The sequence below is a fragment of the Triturus cristatus genome, chromosome 1_2, assembly GCF_964204655.1.
Source record: "Triturus cristatus chromosome 1_2, aTriCri1.1, whole genome shotgun sequence".
NCBI lineage: Eukaryota > Metazoa > Chordata > Amphibia > Caudata > Salamandridae > Triturus > Triturus cristatus.
The window spans coordinates 172,108,724-172,135,640 of NC_140580.1; the positions used below are offsets into that span (position 1 = coordinate 172,108,724).

The following is a 26,917-nucleotide window of genomic DNA, read 5'->3' on the forward strand; positions in this document are numbered from 1 at the left end:
GCCACTACCGCTAGGCACTTGGTGAATACCTGTGGTGCTGTTGTGACTCCGAATGGGAGCACCTTGAACTGGTAGTGTTGTCCGTCCACTACAAATCTGAGGTACTTTCTGTGAGCATGGTGTACTGGAATGTGGAAGTATGCGTCTTTCAAGTCCAGTGTGGTGAAAAAGTCGTTCTGGGAGAGGAGCGGAAACACCTGCTGAAGCGTTACCATGTGAAAATGGTCTGAGTATGTATGTGTTTAGGGGCCGGAGATCTAGAATAGGTCGTAGAGTCTCGTCCCTTTTTGGTATTAGAAAATATAGGGAGTAGATCCCTACATTTTGTTGATTGACGGGAACGTGTTCTATTGCCTGTTTTTGTAGGAGGGAGATTACCTCCTGCTTTAGTAATGTGGAATGTTCTTGTGACATTGGGCGTTGCCTGGGTGGAATGTTTGGGGGGGGGGGGGTAGATGTTAATTCCAGGCAGTATCCTGAACTAATAATTTGGGTCACCCATTTGTCTGAGGTGATGGTCTCCCAGACATGAAGGAAATTTTTAAGTCTGCCCCCGACCGGAGTGGGATGGTCTGGAGGGAGCGGGGGGGAAGTCATTGGGTAGGCGGTGTGGCAGAGCGGGCGGTATTTGTTTTGCCTCTGCCTTTATTATTGTTGCCCCATAGCTGCCTCTTTGATAACCCCTTGTGAAGGTGGACTGAGTGGGGGATTTGTAGGAAGTGGACGCGTTATCTGAGGAGTAGCCTCTAGATTTACTCCGAAAGGAAGAGCGGCGAAAAGAGCGCCTAGGAGGGTGTGACTGTAGGGCTCCCATGAACTTCGCCGTATCCGTGTCCTTCATTTTTTCGAGGGCCTCATCTACCTTTGGGCCGAATAGGTGTTCCTGGTCAAAGGGATGATTAAGGATGGAGGCTTGTACCTCTGGTTTAAATCCTGATATTCTTAGCCAAGCATGGCGACGGAGGAGGACGCTAGTATTAATGGCCCTGAAGGCTGTGTCTGCTGCATCTAAGGCACACCATATAGAGGTGTTAGTGATGGTCTTACCTTCTTGAATTAATTCATTGGCCCTAGTTTTGTATTTTTCAGGGAGGTGGTGCATTATGTTTTCTAATTAATCATAATGTGCCCTATCATATCTGGCCAATAGCGCTTGGGTGTTGGCGATACGCCATATATTGGCTGCCTGTGACGCAGTGCGCTTTCCTGATGCGTCCAGTAGCTTTGACTCTTTGTCAGGTGGTGGTGGTGGTGCTTCGCCTGACGCCTGGGAATTTGTTCTTTTTCGTGAAGTGGAAACCACTAGGGAATCTAGTGGCGCTGGCCCTATGATATAGGCGGGATCTGTGGGGGCAGCTTTGTATTTTTTGTCTATCCCTGGCCCTAACTGGGTCTTTAAAAACCTCTGGTGCATGCATTACCACCCCCTTAAGCATAGGTAGTATGGAGGTAGACCTATGTGTGGTATCAAATGTGTCGAGGAGGAAATCCTCCTCCACTGGGTCAGTGTGCAACTCTACCCTGTGATAGTGTGCCGCCCTTTGAAGTAGATGGTGGAACCCTAATGAGTCTTCTGGTGGAGATGGCCTGGAAGGGTAACGGTCATCTTGTGGGATGTCGGGGATATCTGGGTTATTGTAGTCGTCCCATGGGTCTGGGGATCCTGTAGGGGTGGGGTCTTGGGGCACATCCCCTATATCGTGATATGGGTCCCCCTGATCATCATCGTCTGGAGACGGGGTCGGAGAGCGATGAGGTGGGGGTGGAGAAGGCGGAGGAGGCGGAGGTGGAGAGGGTGGAGGAGGTGGGGAAGGTATTCTGAAAGGAGAGGTAGCAGAGTCCTTCCTCTTTGGAGGTGGAGGCGGAGCCGGTTTGTCCAAATGTCTCTTTTTGGAAGAGAGTGCCAGATGTCCAGTTTTTGGATCCCTGGTGAGAGTTTTTTGCAAGGGATCCGGTGTAAATAGTTCCTCTGAAAGTGTTTGGTCCGTCGGCGCCGAAGGCTTCGGGCCGATGACTTTTTAGGCTTGTCCGTGCCAGTTTGCTTAGCACTGGGCTTGGGAACCTCCGATTTCTTGGTCGGCGCCGAGATGGGCTTCGGCTTGGAAGTGTCGGTGCCGAGGGCCTTGCGGGGTTTGGTCGGTATCGAAGATGGCGTCGGTACGGAAGCGCCGGGTTTCGACCCCCGAGGGCTTCGGTGCGGAGCTCGGTGTCGAGGTAGAGGCCGGTTTCTTTTTCGGTGCCGAAGTGTGTTTCTCGGCACCGCTGGCAGGCAGGCTCGAGCCCGAGCCGCCGGAAGGCTTACTTGGCTTCTTCACCGGCCCCGAAGGTGGGGTGTGTGAAGCAGTGTCTCTGGTCATGCCTAGGCCCGGAGGCGAAGGCGTGACCGAAGCCTTTTTGGGTGTTGGCGCGGGTGTGGGGGGGGGGGGTATAGTACTCACGACCCTCTGCGCCGGAGTGATGTCTTCCACATCTGACTCGTCGGCCTCGGAAGCACTGACAAGGTCCTCTTCGGTGCGCTGCTGTGTCGGATCTTCAATGTTGTCTCCGAAGATATCGACTGGAACGGAGGTCAAGGAGTGTGCCATGTTTCTTCTGACTCTTCGGTCCCGAATAGTCTTTTTTGATCTGAAAGACTTACAGGCCGGACAGTCTCGAGCCTCGTGTTCAGGGGAGAGGCGGAGGTTGCATACCTCATTAAGATCGGTGTGGGGGAATTTGGACCCACATCGAGGGCACTTCTTGAATGGAGTCCTTTCCATCAGCCGGGACCGGAGCTTGGGTAGGCCCGTAGGCCGCCGTCGACGACGACTGGAACCGAAGGTTTGCCGATGAGAAGGTGCGCGGATTGAGGAGATTGCGATCGAAACAATACCGCGATTTGAGGTGAGGATTTCGCTTCGATCGTCGAACTGGAAAATGTTCTGAACCGGAGCGCGAAGATTACATCCGACCACGATGGCGGAAAAAAACTATCTGAGGATGGAGCCGAAGCCCATGCGCAATACGATCCAAAGGAGGAGTCACCGACCTCGTGACTTCCAAAGACTTTCCAAGAGGAAAAACAAACTGCAAACATCCGGGCCCAACACCAGATGGCGATCTATGCAAAAGTGTGTAATCTGCAGCTCATATGCCTCAAACACCCAATATCCCTGGAATGGGATGCAATGGTGGAAGCCTATAAAAATACCAGCCTGGACGACGTTCCTATAGTCCCAGGAACCCAATAACATCTTTGACGTTCAGACACGAAGTACAATAAATCAAGGTGGTTACCAATGGAGTGGTACTGTCACGAAATGTACATAGAGTATTTGCCCTGCATGACGATGGGTACTTTAATCAATGTATTGCATGGCCAGAACTAGTTAAGGGAGGAGGGTAGGTGTTAGCAGGGTGGGGGGTGGACAAATGGGTGCTGATTTAGTACACTATTTTCTAAGAGTCTTGTACAATATAATGTAGGGGTATAGAGTCCCGCATCAGTCACTGACTGCAGCTTTATTCTGTAGTGCACGACTTTACATGCTATAATTACATGTATAACAGTTTGTACATATTTAAATTATTTTATTGTGTCGATACAACGTATAATATGATCAAAATATGTACGCTGACAAGGCAACAAAAAAAAGGGAAAAAAAAACAATAAAGTTTGTTTAACCCCTTCGCCGCAGCGCGAATTCCAGGCTTGTAACGGAACCACGCCGTCATGAGTCACGGGCGAGCTGTGCTCATGACGGCGTGGTACCGTCACGACTCCGCCCACTCGTTATTTCGCCCGCACAGGCGGGGAATCCGTGCCGCGTGGGCGGAGCGGCCGCAGCATGACGGCATGGTTCTGTCATGCACGTGGAAGGGGTTATATATATATATATATATATATATATATATATATATATATATATATATATATATATATATATATATATATATATATATATATATATATATATATATATATTTATTTCCAAAATAGTCCACCTTAGATCCTCTGGTGAATGTTTCAGTTCAGTGAAATGGTTACACATTCTGGTGGTGCTGTGCCCACATTGAATCGTACTCTGGTGTTCAGCCTACCCCACAATTTAAATCAAAATCAGGATAGGGGATTACCCTCTTGATCCTGAAGAAGCGCCACGTATCTTTTAGAGATCATAGATGCGTTAAAAATGTAGACCTATACTCACTTCGTCGCACACACCACAACCTCCCCCACTTGGACACTCTCGCACTCATCATACAGCGATGAAACCAAAAGATCTCTGCTAAAGCAATCCTTTGGGGTACCCATAATAGCATTGCAGCGCTGGCCTGCCGAGAAGCACCTGACCGATGATGAAACATGACACCGCTAGGGGTCTGCGAGTGCAACAAGAGACAGTCCTAGTGACTACTCTCAATGTCTTGTCAAAACCCTAGCTAGTTTTCCCCTATCTCTTGCTCGGAGGGACAGTTACACCCCCCCTTTTTTTATTTCATTATAGTTTCGGAGCATGGGTACTGGAGCTTTATATGCTCCCTGTCCCTCCCTCTTTTTCGCTAGATAATATGGTAATATATGATTGCCATATTGTCCATCTGGATGAGAACAACCTCTGGCGAGGTAGAAAAGCCTTCAACGCTAAGGGAACAGCTTGGAGCTATAGGCAGCTGATGTGGAGACACTGGTGTCTGGGATGCCATTGGTCTTGGGCAGTCATATCCTGTAAGTGGGCACCGGATCCACAAAGGGACCAGTCCTCTGCGGAACTGGGTTGAGGAAAGGCCACCCCTGCAATAGTTTGTTGGTGTTCCACCACTGCAAAGAGCTAGAAGTGTGACACTAGATCGTCCCAATGACCCTCCAATTGAGACCTTTGTTGCGCTAGTCATTCCTGCAATGGTGAATGTGTAATCTGGCTCAGGGTACTATAGCTATGCTGGAGGTCATCATGTCATGGAGGCGCACGACTGTCCTGACTGAGACCTGGTGGTCTGGCTGGAAAAGAAGGATCAGTGCTTGAAAGGACTGGATCCTGACAGGGTTTTGATAGGCTTCCCAACCTCTGAGTTGAGAACTGCTCCTATGTAGCGTTGAATCTGGAGGGGTTGGAGGTGGTATCTGGTGGCATTGATGGTAAACCCCAAGTTGTGTAGGAGGTTTATTGTAATTTGTGTGTTTTCGTGGTATTGCTGGCGGGTGGCACTCTTGATCAGCCAGTTGTCAAGGTAGGGGCAGATGGGCGGCTTCCTACACAAGGCACTTGGTGAACACCCGGGGTGCAGTGGTGACACTGAAAGAGACCACTTTGAAGTGGTAATTGTTTCCACGGTTATATATACAACTCCTGGAGAAAGCGAGGCTGAGAAGGGCCCACGCTCTCCTCTAAAGTAACTGTAAAACATAACAATTTGCATGGTGTCCTCATGATAAGTGCATCTGGGGGAAGTTCCAGTTGTTACTTTAGCGATCCTGTTTGAATAATGCTGGTGTGTCTCCTACTAAACCTGGCAATTCCAAAACGAGGATGAGGTGGGTTAACTCACGTAATGTGACATGCTTCCATAGGCCACCTCGTCCCACCCTGGTAAGATGGTACTACCAGGGCAAACTAGACCTCGGGCAGGGCTATCCGGAGGGATTTCTTAGATATTAGTCTTTTTGCTGTATAACTTGGGTCCAGTTATTTAGCTAGAAACACCTCAGGATATACGACAAAAGTATCTTTTTACTAGGATGTTGCGCATATAATTAAAAAGTACAGTAAGGTATTGACAGGGTAAGTAGGTGGATGCTATGATCCTTGCATACCTTTGGATTAAATCGACATGTTTCTGCCCTTTTTAAAGCCTAAATGGTCTCTGGAATTCATCAGGGTTACTGTCTGGGACCTGGACCTTGATTTAAAGTGAGAGTAAGAAATGTGTTATTGTAAACAGAGGGGACCGACCTCTCTGAAGATAAACACTTGGAAATTATACTTTTGGCGGAGGAGACAATAAGGAGATATTGCAGCAGCATTTGGTATATCAAGCATGATCCTGGTGTTCTTACCACATCAACATCCTGTGGTGGGGTATCCTAACAGTAGTGGCCTTTAAAAACATATATTTTTATAAAAACACACAACCAAAGTAGTACTCGTGAGAAGAAACATACACACACACACACACACACACACATGTACAAGTGACGAGGACACACATGAAAAGAAAAGAACACAGGCTTATTAAGAGTATCCTTGTGCAACATTACCTAGTGCCTGGGGGCAATTTGTTTTGTGGTCTATTGCGGGGTGTGGGGGAGGGTGGAGTCTCCTCTAGTCATGTCTCCTATAGTCACACTGTTAACCTGATCAGGGAGCGTGAAAAGGCCTGAAAACAGGACAGGGACAAGATCCGGATCCGCGTTGAAAGCGGAAAAGAAGGAAACGGAGGTCAGCGCGCCAGAGTGGAGCTTATGTAACCTCGCTGATGTCACGCCCGCGGACGACGTCAGGGCGGAGTTGCGTGGTACCGCACCCCAGCGCGCAGAGATCCTGGGGCAAAGAAAGTTTTCCGGGTCCAGTCTCACGCCTGGGGATAATTCTACGTTAGGGAATCTGCGGCTAGTAGTCTCTATCAAATACAGGCTTTTTCGCGCGCCGCCACTCCGAGCTGTTGATTCTGTGCACACAGAGGTTTTTCATGTCTCGTAATTGGGCCCTAGCCTGCAGGATAACAATAAACAGTGGCTGACACGCAGGCTGTCGCGTTTGTAGTCTTTCAAAAGCACTGTTTCCCCCAGTATTGTATTATATTTATTTCTTTTACATGAAGGCATACCCAGCTTCACTTCCAGTAATAACGGAACTTCGGTATTTTGCAGGAAACACTCTGCCAGCAAGTCATTAATGCTGAAGAAATCTTTTTGCACAAAATCATTTAAATGTTAAAGGGAAACGCTTTGAGATTGGGAAAACCTAATATATATATATATATATACAAATTCAAATCATGGCTCGCGATGACCTCTGCCTCTAAATGGTGGCGGGCTGCCGGCAAGGACGCGACCCTTCGTATCCAAACACTCAATCCTTCTTTCCAAAAGATTGCGCCGAGCCCCAATTTGCTTATATAACCGTGCTTTATTCCATCAAGTTATGGCAAACAACTCCTGACGCGTTTTGAAACCAACAGGTTCCTTGGTCACGAGTCGATACGATGTTAACTCTTGTCACATGATATAGTACAAAATGTGTAAACAATATAAAGAAAGGACTACATTGCTGCCTGGTTCGTGTAACAAGCATAACCGCCATCTTTGAATAGTATAATGACACTGGATTTAACAAGTGGTTTCTGGCGTTTTGTTTCCATTTTACAACAATCAAATTAAATTTCAATGAATTGTGTACTGGAAATTAATATAAATGAAAATACAAGTGTAATATTCCAATTTGTAAATTAATTCCATAACGAACCCATTCATCTCAGGGAGAAGGGGCTGGAGGTGCTGCTCAAAGACACTCAACCGGGTCTCCCTGCTGCTCCGAAAGTTCAGGTTTGGTTGCACACCCATTTACGGTGAAAAGCGCACATGCTTATTAAGGCTGTAATGTTTGTGCGTTATCAGTAGGGCAGTTACGCTCACACAGCAACACACCCATATGTAAGGAGACCAGCCATTAGGAAATGGTGAGATCGGCCATCACAGTAGAAACAGTTTCTTACATAAAAGAGTATGTCTCCCTGTTCTCTCTTGGGTCCTCAAAAGGCAGTACCAACAACATTATCCGCATGCTAATAGAACAAGCATTTGCAATCCAATAGGTCCGATTGCAAGGCAAATGCTTAAGTTTAACACTGAGCGCGGTCTCCTTGAAGCGGGTGCTGTGCTCAGTGTGAAAGTTGAGATATATATATAAACAAGCTGATCGCCCAATACCGCTGCCAGAGAGCTCAGGCCGAGGCTGAGGCCAGGAAGCTTGCTGCGATGCTGAAGGACTCTGCGAAGAACAAGTGCCGACATGCCCAACGCGGGAGAAGTTAAAAGACGGAGCGCGCATGACAAGCAAGTGACGACGCGCCCAGTCTGGGTGTGCGGGCCCTAAGGGAGACAGGGCGGTCACCAATTCCACTTCCAAAGAAAACCGACAATAGATCTCGCAAGCGAGGAGCACATACGCTGCATCGCTAGGGGAGACCTAAAAACCTCTAACAGAAAAATGCTGCAAGTGGGGTCTTGGAACAAGTCAGTCGGAACCCAACTGGGGGATCGGTTCTTGAGTGTCTGTGGAGAAAGGGTGCACTGTCGGTAGGCTCTGGCTGAGGGGCTCAGATGCAGAGGTGTTTTATCCAGCGGATCACTTGTGTTGGAGGCTCTCACTTGTTAGACTGACATGGAGATTGGGTCAAAACAGGACAGCAGAGCCACTCGCTTTGTTGGCCTTGGTGATGATGCTGATGTCTCTCGACGATAGGTCAGTCTTGGCAGTGTTGGTATCCGGGCTGGACAACAAACAAGCCTTGGCTGCTGCAAGGGCTCCAGTATCCAGGGAATTGGTGCAGGGCAGCTCCAGGGGGGTCCTGGAGTCTCCAAACTTGGCAGGAAGAAGGATCTGACCTCTTGGAGCATAGGGACCTCCTCCTAGGTGGCAGCTGTGTCAGTGGACGCGGTGGACAGCAGATCGGTGAGCTGGACGTTGCGGTCAGGGACTGGCAGCAAGTGGCTCCTCCACTTCAAGAGAGATGCTGACTGGTTGGTGTAGTGCTGGCAGCCCTCTGAGGATGTTGGAGGATGCACAGCAACAGAACGAGTCGGGTCTTTGCAACCGTCGAGACAGGAGCAGGCAGGCAGGCAGGGCAAAGTCCACAGTTCTTGCGTTCTTTGGCGCTTCTTTGTCGTCCTTCTTTAGTCAGGTGAATCTGAGTTTCTGGCGTCAGGGGCCACCTAAATACTAAATTTAGGGGTGTTAAGAGGAGTGAAGAGTAGTAGCCAATGGGTACTTACCCTTGGGGTCACTGCACCCCATATATGACCAATTTCAGTGGGGAGTGGGCATAACCCTGTCACAGTGTTCATAAGTCTACCAAAAACAAGAGGGTGGAATTCTTTTGTGAGGCACATCAGGCAGCACACCTTAGGGGTGTGACTAGCCTGGTGGTGCAAATCGTCTACTAGCACAGGTAATTTCCCGTTGCCCTGGTACCAAATGGGCCTCAGGGACGAGGGTGGCATCCCCCAGATCAGGGTGAACCCAGGGTCGCATATCAAAAGTGGCAGGGGCTTTGAAGCGGTTGGCCTTGATATGCTAAATCACTAGCCATCCTGCTGAAGGTGGTTTGAAAAACTTCTTCTGGAGCAGGCATTGTTTCTGGCCTCAGAAAGAATGGGCTCTCACCTGCAGAGAGTAAGAAACATGTCTGTGCTGGCAGGCTGGACGAGACCAGTCAGCCAGCACACTAGATAATGGCAGGATTTCCAGGGAGCACCTCTAAGGTGCAGGTCATAATAAATCTTGTACTGACAACAGACAGATTTATTAACATAAGGTGTTTGATACCAAACACCATAGGTTTCAGTGAAGCCATCATTTACCTGGGGAACTCGTAATGACCGGTGCCCAGTACATATACTTAAGATGGCTTCCCTGTTCACTTGTACCATCTAGTAATTGAACTGGACAGCACAGGGGCATATCTGCTCATGCAGATTTGTCCTCACACGTAATGAAATGCACCCTACCTTAGGGTTACAAGGCCTGTTGTAGGGATGACTTGCATATATTCCATGCAGAGACTTTGACATGGCACACTCAGAGTGTGCCTTGTCGTATTTTCACTCATGGTTTGCACCATGACATGCAGTCTGCATGAAATTTGCATGGGGGTCCCTTAGGGTTGCAGAATACATGCTGCAGCCCTTAGGGCATTTTTTGGCACCCATGCCCTAGGTACCAGGGGTACCACTTACTAGGGACTTCGAGGGATGCCAAAGGGTGGGACAATAAGACCATTTTACCATGTTTTAGGGAAAGAGCACTGGTACTAGGGCTTGGTTAGCAGGGACCCAGTGCACATCAGTCAAAAAGCATTAATACCAGTGGCAAAAACTGGGGGTGACCATGACAAAAAAGGGCACTTTCCTACAGTGACTCACAGGTGAAAAAGAGACCTGTAAGGGAGAAAAATGGAACTCCGAAGGGAAAGCAAAAAATAGCTAACAGATGGAGATGTAGTTGTAAAACAGTCTCTCTATTAGTCCAGTGTAAACATGAGGTAAGTGGAAGAATACATTCTTTAGACATAGGCATAAAATTAGCGTTTGAGCAAAGATATGATTGATAAAAGTCTCAAGCTGATGGCTGAACAGGCTGGTCCATAAAAGCCCACTGTAAAACGGTTTAACAACACACTATGTATTGTTTAAGCAATAGGTCTGGTTCACAACTGCACAGTCAAAACAACAGACTTAAATCATTGAACAATTCATATTCTAAGCCTGCAATATCATAGTCTTTACAATACTGAATACAAACGCCCCCACATATTCACACAAAAATAGAAACTTTATTCTGCCATTATTTTCCAAGGGACGATTTGGAAAATTTTGACTACCACACATATGCTTCACCTTTCCTGTAGCAGCTCGAAGAAGTTGTTGTTTCTTTTCCAAATCTTCACGCTTGGCAGCCAGGGACTGCTGTTCCGCATTCTCCTCTCTCCACAAGTAACTGGGAAGTACGGAAAAAAAACACTATAAAAATATTTCTCCAAGTAACATACTAAACAGTTAAAAACTGGACTTAGAGCTATATATGAGATGGAATGCATCTCTGATAAACTTGTGCTGATTTCCATAGATGATAGGACAACAAAACCTGATGAATCCTTGAGTGACCTCAGGGTGCTAAGTTGCATGGAGGTCTTTATCACATCATCATATCACTTAAGAAAATACATCAATATGAGTGAACCTATGAGCGGAAAGACTAATTCTAAACTAAACTGCCCTTGTTATTCAAGGAAAATTGTTACAATGTGTTGCTCTCTTTGGCTCAGAAATGTGAGACAACATGAAAATATTTATTCTGACACACTGGCAAAGTGAAGGAGGCCATGAAAGAGGTGGAGAGTTTGGGGGACAACACATCTTCCAACAAAGAAGCCATTACATATTTATCATCCAAAGTATCATTGATTAAATCCAGAGTAGCAGTAGAGGTAGAATCCCACACTGGCAGACATATAAATTGGTCATGAAGGGATAGCAAATGTAAAAGATGGGTCAGAGGAATATGACAAAGCATTTGGGAGTGGTTGTGTGACATCACTGTGTAACACTTACCAACCTCTTTAGGTCCAGCAGGTTTCGTCTGGAAAACCCTCAGCTCAACCCACAGTAGATATGGCACTGAGCAGCAAGGCTTACACAGAGGAACATGTGTCAAGCAGTTAAACACCACCAAAACAATTTAAGAAATTGACAAGACACTCAAGAAATCAGACACCAATTTATAAAAATAGGCTGTGTTTTTAGAAGAATTTGGACACTAGAACGAAAAAGATCCACCGGAGGGTTCCGGAGATATAGATCTTACAAGCAATAATAAATCAGTGCAATTTCACTGAACCGCGAACAAGCCTTGAAAAGTCAACAAATTGGACACTTAGAAACTTTTTCAAGTGGAACTCAGATGTCAATGCGGCTGGTTGGAAGTATTTGGGTCAACCAACTCCAGCAGTGTCTAGTTAGAGGGACCAGCAAGGTCCTCAAGAACAGTTACCTTCAGATATGAAGCAGTCCTTCAGCAATTCCAGGTGGTCCTGATGGAAGAGATGAAGGATGATGGAGATACTCCAAGGATGCTGTGGATGTGATGTGCAGAGATACCTCGATCCACGAAGTTGCTGAGGGGTTCCTGTTTGAAGGGACAACATACTACAAAGTCCTATCCCTTCTGGCCGAAGTCCAGTAGCAACTGGATTACCAGTCGCCCATTGTTGCGGTCACAGGCAATTCTTCCTGGGTCGAAAAACCGTTCGAGGAATAAGAGCTGCGGTGGTTGCCTGTATCGATTGCAGTAGTTTGAAAAAGTGTCTTAAGAACAGCCTGGCCGACAGAAGCTTGTTGCTTCGCCTGCACATCTACACAATAGTGTTTGGTAAAGGTGTGTGTAGTAGACCATGTTGATGCCTTACAAATGTCTTCTAAGGGAATGTTCCCTAAGAATGCCAGGGAAGCCCCTAGTTTGCGAGTTGAATGCACCCTAGGGGAACTGTTAATGTACATTTGCTTTTTGGTAGCATATTTGAATGCATTTGACTATCCAACTTGAAATTCCAGCTTTGGAGATGGGGTTGCCCCTTACGAGGTGGAGAGAAAGCCACAAACTGTTTTTTTGCCCCTTTCTGAAGGCTTTAGTCCTGTCTATGTAATAAATTAAAGCTTGTTTGACGTCAAGCGTGTGAAGAGCTCTTTCCGCTACCGAAGCACAAGTTACTACTTGTGTAACGATATATCTGTAAGATACATTAGTTAGTGATAGATTTCTTACCTTAGAATATCCCTAGGCGTCAGTCTGGATCCGGAAAGTTTTGCGAGCAGTACCCCTGCGAGTCAGTAGGTGGCGTTGTGCGGTTCGGCATCCGTTGCTGGCGTCATAAGTGCTGAGATGACGTCACAGAGACTACTTAGGCGCCACCCATGCGTGCTGACATCAGTTCTGTACACGACTTTCCGCGCCAGGAACGCAGAGCCATGCAAGAAACTGATCACTGGTGCCATGAAACTAGGGCCATGAAAGGGATGACCTTAACCCTAGAAATCAGTTCGCAGAACGGGGAGGATGGGTGGGGGGTAAGGAATCTATCACTAACTAATGTCTCTTACAGATATATCGTTACACAAGTAGTAACTTGTGCATCTGAAAGAGACACGTTAGTGATAGATTCCTTACTTTAGAATAGATACCCCAGCAATACCAACCCCGGTGTTGGGTCTGCAAATAGATTACACCAGAAAGTCGCGGAGAACAGAACGGCCAAAAAAGCCGTCTCTCCGGACCTGACTGTCAAGGCAGTAATGCTTGGTAAACGTGTGCAGCGAGGCCCACGTAGCTGCCTGACAAATGTCCTGCAAGGGGACACCGCGTCCCAAGGCAGTAGTGGCTGCCGTCGCCCTGGTAGAATGGGCACGCAGCCCCACAGGAGACTCCTCCTTAGCCAACGAGTAATAGGCCTTGATGCAGAGAACGACCCACGAGAGATGCTCCGCTTGTGCACAGCCCGACCTTTTTTGGCACCCACGTAGCCAACTAAGAGCTGGTCATCCACCCAGGAACTGTTGTGTGCTCTGCAGGTAGAACGAGAGCGCACGCTTTGGGTCCAGACGGTGGAGCCTCTCTTCCTCTTTCGAAGGATGCGGAGGCGGAAAGAAGGTGGGCAAAGTGATGGTCTGCCCGATGTGGAAGGGCGTGACAACCTTTGGCAAGAAAGAAGGACGGGTCCTTAAAACCACCTTGTCCGGATGAACAGAAAGGAAAGGAGGTTTGGAAGAAAGAGTCTGGAGCTCACTCACTCGTCTGGCAGAGGTGATAGCAACCAGGAAGGTAGGCTTGAGAGTGAGAAGACGCAAAGGGCAGGTATGAAGGAGCTCGAAGGGAGCGCACATCAGATATGTCAATACAAGGTTTAAGTCCCACTGAGGCATTATGAACCGCACGGGAGGAAATATGTGCGTAATGCCTTTTAGGAAACGGTTAACAACTGGAGACTTAAAAAGAGAAGGCTGATCTGGAAGCCGTAAAAAGGCGGAGATGGCCGAAAGATAACCTTTGATAGTGCCCAGAGCGGAGCCCTGCTGGGCCAAAGAAAGAAGGAAGAGAAGGCCTTCAGAAAGAGGGGCAGAGAGGGGCAGAGAGGGAATCCACAGCCTTAGCTGCGCACCATGCCACAAACTTGTTCCACCTGTAGGCGTATACCGTTTTAGTGAAGGGACGCCTGGCTGCCAGAAGGATATCACAGACTTCGGTAGGAAGATCGAAAGCTGTCAACTATCGCCGCTCAATCTCCACGCATGGAGGTGGAGGCTGGGCAGGTTCAGGTGGAGGACCGTCCCCTGCTGCTGCGACAGAAGATCCTCCCAAAAAGGCAGACGAATCGGGGTAGGGCGATCGCCATCCTGAGTAGCTCGGGATACCAGTATCTCCATGCCCAATCCGGAGCCACAAGGATGACTTGGGCCCGGTTGCGCCGAATCTTCTTCAGCACTCTGGGCAGAAGTGGTATAGGTAGAAAGGCGTACAACAGACCGCAACTCCACACGCGACAAGAAGTGTCGCCGAGCGAGTACAGCCTTGGAAATTTCAATGCGCAGAACTGATGACATTGCGCGTTCTCTTCAGTGGCGAATAGATCTAACCAAGGCTCTCCCCACTGCTGAAAGAGACCTTGCACCATGTCAGAGTTCAGACGCCATTCGTGATCCATCAAGCACCGGCGGCTGAGTTTGTCCGCCCTAGCGTTCAGAGAACCTGCCAGGTGTTGAACCACCAAGGTAATGCCTTGATGTTCCAGCCATGTCCAGAGGCGCAGAGCCTCCGGACATAGGGTCTAGGACCCCACCCTGCCCGTTGCAATACCACATGGCAGTGGTGTCGTCCGTGAACACCTGCACCATACTTCCACAGACAGGGGGAAGGAATACCTTCAGTGCAAGTCGGATCGCCCGAAGCTCCAAAAGGTTGATATGGAGCCAGGACTCAGCCGGAGACCAGAGTTCTCTGATCTCCGCCTCTCCCAAGTGGCCTCCCCATCCCAGGAGGGACGCATCAGTCACCACTGTGTGCTCCGGTTGGGGAAGGGAGAGGGATCTGCCATTGATCCAATCGAGATTCGTGAGCCACCACTGCAATTGTCGTGCAGTGCCCTCCGAGATCTGGACATGATCGGACAGGTTGCCCCCATGCTGCGCCCACTGGAACTTCAGTTCCCACTGCAGAGCCTGCATATGCCAATTGGCATGTGGCACCAGCAGGATGCAGGAGGACATCAGGCCCAGGAGCCAGACGGTCCTCCTGACTGAAACCCGGGATAGAGGCTGAAAGATCGGAATCAAAGCCTGAATATCCTGGACTCGCTGCTCGGGAGGATAAACCCAAAACCGTGTCGAATCCAGAACTGCTCCAATGAAGGGGAGCTTCTGAGAGGGACACAGGAGCGACTTCGGCACGTTGATGGATAACCCCAGCAAATGCAGGAGGTCGGTCGTAGTCTGAAGGTGGTTGACAACTGCCTGGGGCGAGCCCGCCTTCAGCAACCAGTCGTCGAGGTAAGGGAAGACTGACACCCCTGACCTGCGCAGGTGAGCTGCGACCACCGCCATCACCTTCGTGAACACCCGAGGGGCGCTGGTAAGGCAAAAAGAGAGCACGGCAAACTGAAAATGCTCCTGGCCTACCGTGAACCGCAGGTAACGCCGGTGGGCCGACAGGACAGGAATGTGAAAATATGCGTCCTGCAAGTCTAACGCTACCATCCAGTCTCCTGGGTCGAGGGCAGCCAAGACCTGAGCCAGAGTCAGCATTTTGAACTTCTCCTTCCGGAGGAAGCGGTTGACATTCTGGAGGTCCAAGATGGGACGCAGACCCCCTTTGTCCTTCTTGGGGACCAGAAAGTAGTGGGAATAACAACCACTCCCTACTTCCGGCCCAGGAACGCACTTGATGGCCTCCTTGGCCAAGAGGCCCGTAACTTCCTGCTGGAGAGTTGCCAAGTGTTCCCCCGACATGTGGTGGTACCGAGGGGGCATGGCTAGAGGGGTGGACTGAAAAGGAAGGGAGTAACCCCTTGCAGATGATCTGCAGCACCCACTTAACCGATGAGATAGTGTGTCAGTGGGGGAGGTGATGGCGGATCCTGCCATCCACTGGCGTGGGGTGCTCCACAAAGCTCTGATTAGGAAGGTTTGGAGGTAGAAGCAGCGGGGGCGGAGGTGGACTGACCCCCACGCTGATTGCCAGACCCGCCCCTGCGGAAGCCGCGGCCGCGCTGAGGGTGGTTCTGCACAGGCTTGCTGACGAAACGTGCCTGGGCGCCTCTGCCATGGCCAGGAAAGGAACGAAAACCAGGAGTGGCTGGGCTTTTTGTGGAAAGACCCAAGGACTTGACCGTGGCCCACGAGTCCTTAAAACGCTCCAGTGCACCGTCGGCCTTATCGCCAAACAGGCGAGTGCCATCGAAGGGCATATTCATGAGCGAGCGCTGGACATCTGGCGAGAACCCGGTAGATATCAGCCAGGCGTGGCGACGAAGCGCTACAGTCATAGAAATGGTTCTACCCAATGAGTCCGCGGTGTCCAGCCCACACCGAATGGCGAACTTAGCCGCATCCTTACCCTCAGCAAGCTTGAGACAGCACAGCTTGGGTCTCCTCAGGACACACAGGCAACACCTGTACCACTGTATCCCACACCGCGTGGGAATAGCGGCCCAATAGGTGTACATTGACCACAGCCCCAAGATGGCTGAAGAGAATAACCGCTTACCGAACTGCTCCAGCTTCTTAAGAGTCCTTGTCCAGCAGAGCCGTGGGAAAGGCACTCTGACGTCGAGACTTGGATGACCAGACTCTCAGGCGTAGGATGAGTAGTCAGAAAAGCGGGGTCACCAGGCGCCGGGCGTTGCCCCCTGGTGACATTCTTATCCACAGGGGCCCCTGTGGCTGGCCGCAACCAAGTGCCCAACAAGTCGTCTGTGAGGGCGTTGTTAAATGGTAGCAGGGGCTCCGACGAAGTGGAAGCCGTCTGGAGCAATTCAGTGAGGAGATTAGCTTTGAGGGCCACCGTAGGGATATCAAGGTTGGGGACCTCAGCAGCCCGATAGAGCAACATCGTGTAGGAGGTGCCCTCCTCCATGGTAGGCAGGGGAGAAGCAAACCCCGGGTTGGAGGAGATGTCGAGGTCACCGGCATCCTCCAAGTCGTCTGTCCAGTCCTGCTCGGAGTCACACTGATGAGCAAAAGGGTCCTCGGACCCTTCCCAGTCGTCCTCCACCTCTGCCGCAAAGGGAACAGACCGCGGCGGCAGAGCAGGAGCCAGAGAAGAAACAAACGGTGTCGGGAACGGTGCCGGGAACGGCGCCGAGCCGGCGCCGCGTTCCAATGCGGATCCCAGGTAGGAACAAAATATTCCTGGAACCTGGGCAAAGGTGGGACAAATGGCACCCACTGCGGTGCCGGAGGCGGAGCAGAGGGTGGCGCTGGGGCCGGAGCAGGCAGTGCTGGACCTTGTGGCGCCGTGGCAAGAGTCAACGGCGCAGGATCCTGTGGCGCCGAAGCTGGATCCGCCGGCAGCCCTACAAGATCCGGACACAGGACCGCGGGGCCCGAAGGCGCGCCGGCGGGAGCCCGAGGCCTAAAGAGGCGATACATGGTACAAAGAAAATCTTGCACCTCGTCGGGAGTCGCCGATGGACCCGGGTAGGGTGGGTAGGCCGCTGGACTCCCGGGCTGCGAAGGAGCCACAGGGGCAGAACCCCTGTCCCCCTCGTCCGCATCCGGGTACCGACGGGGTGACGTCGGAGAGCGAACACGCTTCTTCGACTTCTTTTTGTGTCGTCTCTTACCTGAATCGGAGGGTGAAGACTTTGAGCAGGAACGGCGCTAGGACGAGTGCCGGACCTCCAGCAGCTTCCGGCACCTCTCCCTCAAGGCCTTCAAGGCCATGGTCCGACAGTCCCGACAGGACCGGGAGTCGTGGTCGGTCTCCAGGCAGTAGAGGCAGACATCGTGGGGGTCCGCCACCGACATATTGCGACGGCAGGCCCCACAAGACTTAAATCCAGGCATCCCTACTTGCACCAAGGAAACAAAATTGTACAGGAGACAAAAGTCTCAAAAAGGGTAGTCAAAAAGTGACTAAGGTACGTGCTCTAACCGGATCTGCGCTTTCAGGCGCAGAAAAAGAAAGAACTGACGTCAGCGCGCATGGGTGGCGCCCAAGTAGTCTCCGTCACGTCATCAATGACAAATGAGGTCTGTTTTGTAGGTAGGCGGCAAGGGCAGCCAGATGTAGTCTTATAGAGGAGTATGCCAGATTGCATCTTTGTAGACGCAGCAAATAGCAAATGATGTTTTGAATTGAAGCATCTAGCGGGTCAATTTTGTTGTTATTGCAGTAAATGATAAATCTTTTCCATTTAGCTGCATAGCAAGTTCTTGTAGTGGGGCGACTGGCTTCTTTATTAATGTTCATACAGTCGGGCGGAAGGTTGAGGTAACCAAATTCTAGGATTTCAGGAACCAGATTGCTAGATTCAGTTGTGCTGGATCTGGGTACCTTATCTCTCAATGGTTCTGCGTGAGCAGCCTTGGGGAGAGACATAGTTTTTGGTGTGGGACTACTAAGAGTTCGAGTAGTATTGTGAACCATGGTTGCCGTGCCGATGTGGGAGCAACCAGGATCATCTTGAGAGACTGCTGTTTGAGCTTGCGTACTACTAGCAGAATGCGTGGGAGTGGCGGAAAAGCGTACGCAAATCTGCCTGACCAGTTCATCCATATCGCATTGCCCTTGGACAACAGGTGTGGGTACCTGGCAGCGAAGATTGGGCATTTTGCGTGTGTGGCAAACAAATCTATGTCTGGGTGGCCCCACATGTGGAAAAAGGGTTGAAGAACTTGTGGAAGAAGCTCCCATTTGTGTATCTGCTGAGTCCGACGACTCAACCGATCCGCAATCTGATTGTTCACTCCTGGAAGATGTTCTGCCAGAAGATATATTTTTGTGTCAGTTGAGACAGCTGCAACAAATGTGTTCCTCCTAGTTTTTGTACGTAATAAATTGCTGTCATATTGTCGGTGCGGACTAGGACAGTTTTGTGGAGGAGATGTACTTGGAATGACTAATGCTAGAAATATTGCTAGTAATTCTAGGTGATTGATGTGGAGCAACTTTTGTTGAGCGGTCCACTTGCCCTGAATTGTGTGGTTTAGGAGATGGGCTCCCCAGCCTGTGAGTGATCCATCCACTGTCAGCACTATCTGTGGAACTGGCTCTAAGAACGACCGCCCTCTGGAAAAGTTTTGTGTGTTCCACCACTGCAGAGAGTCCACCAAAACCAGATCTGTACATTGACCTTGAGCCTGGTTCCACTGACGTGCTAAGCATTCCTGTAAAGGGCGCATTTGGAGTCTTGCGTGAGGTACAATGAAAATGCAAGAGGCCATCCTTCCTATGAGTTGCATAAACACTCAGGCGGGAAGAGAGTGTTGGGGCTGAAATTTGGTGATGAGGGTTTGCATACTGGCTATCCTGACTGGATTGGGGTATGCTAGAGCTTTGGAAGTGTCTATTGTGGCTCCTAGGTACTGATGTAGGTAGGAGGGTTGAAGGTGTGACTTGGTGTAGTTCACTGTGAACCTCAAGCTGTGTAGCAGCTGAATAGTTTGATAAGTGTGGTGAACACACTGGTTGTATGACTTGGCTTTTATCAGCTAGTCGTCGAGGTATGGAAATACATGTATTTGCTGCCTTCGCACGTGCACTGCTACTACCACAAGACAATTTGTGAATACCCTGGGTGCTGTGGTCACCCCGAATGGCAGAACTTTGAACGGATAGTGTTGGCCATCCACTGTGAACCTTAGATATTTCCTGTGAGCAGGGTGTATGGGAATATGGAAGTAGGCGTGCTTGAGGTCTAGTGTGGCAAGAAAGTCGCATTGTTGAAGCAGTGGAAGGACTTGTTGAAGAGTGATCATGTGACAATGATCTGACTGTATGTAAAGATTGAGAGGTCTGAGGTCCAGTATTGGTATTAGAGTACCGTCTTTTTTGGGGATGAGGTACGCTTTCTAGCATTGGTTGCTACCAGAGAATCTAAGGGAAGTTGGCCCTTAATGTAGGTGGAATCATTAGGGGCGGGTGTATATTTTTTATCAATCCGAAGATTGAGAATTCTAGCCCTTACAGGGTCTTTGAATATCTCTGGGGCATGATTAATGATGCCTTTTAACATGGGTAAAGTTTGGACTGTCTTTTTTGACTGAGCAAAAGAGTCTATTAGGAAGTCTTCCTCTGTGGGGTCCGAATGCATTTGAACACCATGGTACTGGGCATCCCTATCAATGAGCTCATTAAAGCCAATATTGTCATCTGGGGGAGATGGCTTTGTTGGGTATGCATCAAGATCAGGAAGGTCTGGAGGATCTACTGGGTCATCATAGTCATCCCATGTGTCCTGTGTCATCATCAGAGTCTGTAAAAGGGTCATTGTTCCCTCCTCCACCCCCCAAAATAATCATTAAACCGTGGTGGTGGTGAATGTGAGGGAAGTATGGGAGACTTTGGAGGAGAGACAAGCTTAGAAGGAAGAACAGGAGAAGAGGGACTTAAAGGTGAAGTTGCACAGTCTCTTTTCTTCATAGGCACCTCAGGGATGTGTGGGGTGTCCAACTTCCTCTTCTTGTGTGGAATGCTGACAATATGGCCTGTCTTAGAGTACACTTGGAGAGTTTTCTGTTTCGGATCAATGGGATCCGGCAGAAAAAGTTCTTCCTCTTCGATAGTCGCTTTCGGTGCCGATTTTTTCAGATCCAAGCGGGATTTAGATTTCTGCTCTGCAGCCTTTGAAGGGGTTTTTGGATCCTTCAGCGTCGAGTAGGAAATCTTTTTCGGTTCCAAGTGTTTTGGTTTCAGATCCGAGGCCTTTTGTTCTTTCGGTGCCGAGGCGTTCGGTGCCATGGCCTTTTTGGAGACTGCGGGAGTAGGATGTGTTCCCGATTTCGGTGCCGATGGTGTCTGTGGGGCACGGACATGCAGCTTGCTCGGTCCCGAGCCGCCGGAAGGATATTCCTTGGACTTCGGAGCTGGGCCCGGGGGCGGGGCTTCTGATGCTTTCTTTCGGTCGCGACTGAGGCCTGCAGGCGAAGTGTTGACCGGAGCCTTCTTTTTTTCGGGTTGGGTCGGGGCAGGGGCAATTGTACTCACTGCAGCCTGTTGCACCATTAATGTGTCGTCGAGCCCGGCGATCACGGATAGTCTTCTTGGACCGGAAGGAGGCGCAGGCTTGGCAAGTTTTCCCCTCGTGCTCGAGCGAGAGACAGAGGTTATAGACCTTGTGTTGGTCGCTGTGTGGGAATTTAGCTCCACACTGGGGGCATTTTTTGAATAGAGTCCTTTCCATTAGCCATAAGCCCGAAAGGCGTCGATAGGCCCAGCAACACGCATCGACTGGAATCGAGTATTTGAGTTAGCGCGTCGAAAGGCACGTGAACTAAAATAATACAGTCGAGTTTGCGATGGTTTGCGCGTCGAAATGGTTTGGATAACTCAGTACCGGAGTGCCGAAGTTACATCCGAATCAGATGGCGGAAATAAACAATCTGAGGATAGAGTCAAAGCCCATGCGCACTATCGTCCAAGGGAGGAGTCACCTATCTTGTGACTACAAAAGACTTCTTCCAAGACAACAACAAGGTGCAAGCATCCGAGCCCAACACCAGATGGCGATCTATGCGCACAGTGTGAATTCTGCAGCTCATATGCCTCGAACAGTCTGTTTCATTACAGCACTTTATTAAAAGAAAACAGATATGCTGGTTGACTAAGGTGTAGGATGTGTTGGTGTATTTCATACTTAAGAGAGGGGAAATATAAAGCAATTGACATCAAACACCCAAAGGACATTCTAGCCCAACTTATTTCCTTCAGAATAAAAAATGATTTTGCCTTCAAAGAAAACAGGTAAGTAGCACAAATTTACACTGGTCTACAGGGCGAGACCAAACCATATACTGAATAAGTGGAATGCGAACTGCAAATAGGAACAGGACTTGGACCAAAGTACTTAGAAGAGCTTGAAGAACCAGGAACCACCCAAGGTAAGTACCCAGGAACCCCAAGGAGGCTGTGTGCAGAGTGGAAACACAGCCACGTGTTCAATGGAAGTCAATGGAGAAGTTGCAGTTTTAAAGAAAAAGGTCCCTTCCCAGAGGATTCCGAAGAAACCCTTTAGAGGACGGAAGGTTGGAGAGCCACCCCACCCGTGGTTGCCCCAGTAACCAGGTTACCTACACCAGGAAAGCCGGGTGCACAGTGGTGAAGTGACGTCGGAACCTCTCGTAGATGACAATGGGTGACTCTGGAAGAAAGGCCTCCAGAGACGTCTGTGAAGAAGTCTGGTGGAATCCAAGGATGGATTCTTGAAGAGGAGAACCTGCAAGCAGAAGGACATAATCTATGCCACTCGGAGGTGACCAGAAGGCACGGAAGAACAATGCCCACCCTAGGCAGGAAGTTCAGAAGAGTTCACGAGGACCTTGTCGCTGCAGCTTAAGGGGCCCGGCAACGCTGTGGAAGATTAGGAGCCGTACATGAGCTGTCCCACGCCAGATGTCTGTATCCAGGTGGTCGAAGTTTGGCGGGAGCACCAACAAGCCTTGCTAGCCGCAACTGCATGGAAAACAAAAAGATGCAATCGTTGGGACCAGCAAGGTCCAAGGGACTCACCACATGCACGAGAGTCGGAGCAGGCCCCTAGCAAGCAAGGGAGCCCACCAAAGCAGAAGACCCTCAAGAGGACTCACAGGCCGAAGGCACAGGAATCACAATAGGACCTCAGGCAGCTCACCAAAGAAGGAGGCCCACGATTCAAGGGATTCAGGGAAGACGCTAATCTTCAGGGATGAGATGCTGTTGGCTAGAGCTTCTTGGAGCCCTTAGAACTCTGGAGTGCAAAGCCAACAAGCCTAAGCAACGTCAAGTCGACGCGGTACACAGGGGTTTGGACCCAGCGGCTCAGACGAGAGATACTGTTCTCCAAATTGCAGGGAAGACAGGTCAGGCCTCTGGGACACCACAGATCCACCACCTGTTTTGCTGGGCTCGGGAAGTCAGTAGAACAAGGGCAGCAGACCGGTCAGCTTCGATGCGGGGCCTGCAGATGCAAGGGAACGTCACTCCAAGGGAGATTACTTCGGATGTCCTTGATGCTCAGAGGTCCCTGGAGAGCCTGTGAGAAGCACAGACACAGACGAGGCAGAATACTTTCAGAACAGCGAGACCAAGAACAGCTGGCGTCTTCCTTGATGCAGTCTCTGTTCCAAGCAAAGTTCAAGTGTCCAGAAGGTTGAAGAGTGTCTTAGTTTTAGAAGTGAGTCTTGTTTCATTATGAATCGGAGGACCCACCCACAGGGGAGCCCTTAAATACCCAAGGAAAGGGTTGGAACAACTCAGGGATCCATCCCAGAGAAGGGGCTGGACAGAGGGGTGGATACTCCCCTGTCCTTTGTCTAGTTTTCACACCAGAGTGGGAACCAAGGTTGGTATGGCGTAAGCAGGTCTTCAGAGGCTTATTAAATTAAAGTAGAATAGTCACTAAATGTAGTTTAGTATCTGGCTGATAGGTTTTGTATGACTAATATGAAGCACAACATGTAAATATGACAAAATGTAGCAATGTTGTCAAAGCAGCACTGTCAGAAGTGATAATGGTCATGGTTCAAAAGCCCATGCTGACAATGTCCGCCAATAATTCCCCATAGTTTACACCAGGGGTCTCCAACCTTTTCTGTAGTGAGAGCTACTTCTGCTCAAGGAAAGTCTTCCCGAGCTACTAGCAAGTTTTATACCTGTAAAATAGTGACTACACTATGACCACCCAAAGCAAGATTTTCAGTACTTACCACCCAAGTATACCAAGTGTGGTTACCAGCAGAAATGCTGGGAAAAAGTTCTTCAATATTAAATGCCTCCCCTTGACTTATGAAGTACCATTCAAATCTTGACATGCCCAGTGGCACAAAGGACATAACCACAGCAGTACGTCTCCGCAGCTCAGCTTGAATTATCATTCACCAGTTTCTGAAAATGCACATTTTTCTATCTAATACTACTTTCCACTGTGGGCAAACAAACTCAATTTTCCAGAAGAAACCCCATTTTTTAAAACTAAAACTGCCTTTAAAATTAAAATATCCATTTTCAGTTTTTGAGAAATGCACAGTCTCAAAACATCAGCTTGTCATTATCATCATGTACTCCCATGTGAAAATGCCTCATATGGACAGAATTCCCAGGTATTAGTCATATGCCATGGATGCTTACGATTGGAATAGGAAACAATGGTCCTAGACTTCGTTAAAGCTACAATTCAGTTATGAAAAACATTCATTAGTCAAAGGGCATCTGGTACATATAGAATTTGCATTGTATCATTAATGTACCACCATTTTCTTTACAATTCACACAAGTATATCCTCAAAAGACATAAAGACACAAATTATCGCTCCAATAGTGACTGTTTATTATTTAGTTACTTTTATAACAGATTATCATATTCAATGCTCCAAATAGAGAAAGAGGTTGCTCCAAGGGGAGTGTGAAAAACGGAAAGTGCTCGTGAGGTAGGACAGATATAAAGGAGGGGAATCCAAAAAGCAAATTCAATAACCAATCAATTACACATTCTGGTATCCTTAGTAAAACTGGTTGTGGTTCATAGTGGCACCAGTTTTACAGATAGGCCTCTCCCATATGGATTTACAAATATTCATTTCATGATTTTCTGACTACGCACAGAGAACATTCATCTGTGAAAAGGCAGGGCTGGAATGATATCAGGTACAGGCCCACTCAGGGAAGAGTGTCGACGTTTCGACCCTGGTGCAATGAGGGTAATTTATATCCTCTGCAGGCGGGTCTTCCTCAGGACAGGGGGGGGGGGAGGGGAGGGGAGGCAATCTAGGGTGAGGTACGGTCGGGATACAGCCCCTGAGAAAGACCCCCGCCTGCAGAGGATATAAATTACCCTCATTGCACCAGGGTCGAAACGTCGACTCTCTCCCCCAGTGGGCCTGTACCTGATATCATCCCAGCCATCCTTTTCACAGATGAATGTTCTCTGTGCATTATCAGAAAATCATCAAATTAATATTTGTAAATCCATATGGGACAGGCCTATCTGTAAAACTGGTGCCACTATAAACCAAGACCAGTTTTACTAAGGATACCAGAATGTGTAATTGATTGGTTATTTAATTTGCCTTTTGGATTCCCCTCCTTTATATCTGTCCTACCTCACGAGCACTTTCTTTTTTCACACTCCCCTTGGAGCAACTTCTTTCTCTATTTGGAGCATTGAATATGGTGATCTGTTTTGAAAGTAACTAAATAATAAACAGTCACTATTGGAGCAATATTTTGTGCCTTTGTGTCTTTTGAGGATATACTTGTTTGCATTATAAAGAAAATGGTGGTACATTAATAATACAATGCTAATTCTATATGTACCGGATGCCCTTTGACTAATGAATGTTTTTCATAACTGAATTGTAGCTCTAAAGAAGTCTAGGACTGTTGTTTCCTATACCAATCGTTACCCAGGTCCGTGGACAATTGTGGGTTACCCCATTTATATCATAATGGATGCTCGCCATAGCACCACGGATGCCTGGATTATGCCAGTAACGCCCACCAATATACTAGGGCCACAGTTCTGCCAAGGCTGGAAACCAGAAGGAACAGGGATAAGACCACATATCAGTCATGGCCATTAATATGCCAGGAATAGGTACATATAGTCCGGTCATGCTCAGAGTAGATCTATGATGGCTGCCAGCATACCACACCTAGACCAAAAATACTAAAATAGTCAAGGATGACCATTATTATGCCACTGGCACTATTATGCCAAATATAACACTCTTATGATGGGGCTAGCATATATATTTGGCGGTTCTTGGCACCAGGCATAGTTTCAGAAAGCAATAGTGTTTATTATGGGCACACACATAAATGTTGATGAATCTCTTAATTTTCTCTGGTCTAGATCATACCCTGTTCTCCTCAGGTCTTGAGCTGATCATGCATCTGACACATTTTCATTCTGACTCCTGCAGTCCCGCACTTTCGTGAGTCAGCACTGATTACAGCTCAGGCTACTGCTGCCATACTTTTTTGATGGTGCACTGTTCACACACATGTTGTGACTGCTTAAGGAGGGACTACATCAACATGGTCAATCTCCTTGTGGCTTTATTATATTGAGATTGGATACAGACTGTCATGTAGCAGGTCCTATAAGCCGGCACAGTGTGTTTGAGTGTTAGTATGAGTTACTGTGATAAGTTTGACTGGCTGTCACTCTTAGTGTCTTGAGATGATCAGTGCTGCCTTCTTTAATAGGCACCTACTCTCTGAAATTGATATTGGGCTTGACTTCACCTCAGAGAGCTACTTTGAAGGTACTGGCGAGCTACCAGTAGCTCCCGAGCTACTCGTTGGAGACCCCTGTTCTATATGTACCGGATGCCCTTTGACTAATGAATGTTTTTCATAACTGAATTGTAGCTCTAAAGAAGTCTAGGACTGTTGTTTCCTATACCAATCGTTACCCAGGTCCGTGGACAATTGTGGGTTACCCCATTTATATCATAATGGATGCTCGCCATAGCACCACGGATGCCTGGATTATGCCAGTAACGCCCACCAATATACTAGGGCCACAGTTCTGCCAAGGCTGGAAACCAGAAGGAACAGGGATAAGACCACATATCAGTCATGGCCATTAATATGCCAGGAATAGGTACATATAGTCCGGTCATGCTCAGAGTAGATCTATGATGGCTGCCAGCATACCACACCTAGACCAAAAATACTAAAATAGTCAAGGATGACCATTATTATGCCACTGGCACTATTATGCCAAATATAACACTCTTATGATGGGGCTAGCATATATATTTGGCGGTTCTTGGCACCAGGCATAGTTTCAGAAAGCAATAGTGTTTATTATGGGCACACACATAAATGTTGATGAATCTCTTAATTTTCTCTGGTCTAGATCATACCCTGTTCTCCTCAGGTCTTGAGCTGATCATGCATCTGACACATTTTCATTCTGACTCCTGCAGTCCCGCACTTTCGTGAGTCAGCACTGATTACAGCTCAGG

General features: G+C 48.6%; 1 protein-coding gene across 1 annotated transcript in view; it reads right to left on the reverse strand.

The window, feature by feature from the left end:
- The window catches only part of SMC3 (structural maintenance of chromosomes 3), a 789,692-nt gene that overhangs the window by 491,526 nt on the left and 271,249 nt on the right, over positions 1–26,917 (reverse strand). Inside the window, exon 15 of the mRNA XM_085603430.1 lies at positions 10,598–10,697. Within this exon, the coding sequence (XP_085459556.1) occupies positions 10,598–10,697 (100 nt within the window). The remainder of the gene's footprint in view (positions 1–10,597; positions 10,698–26,917) is intronic.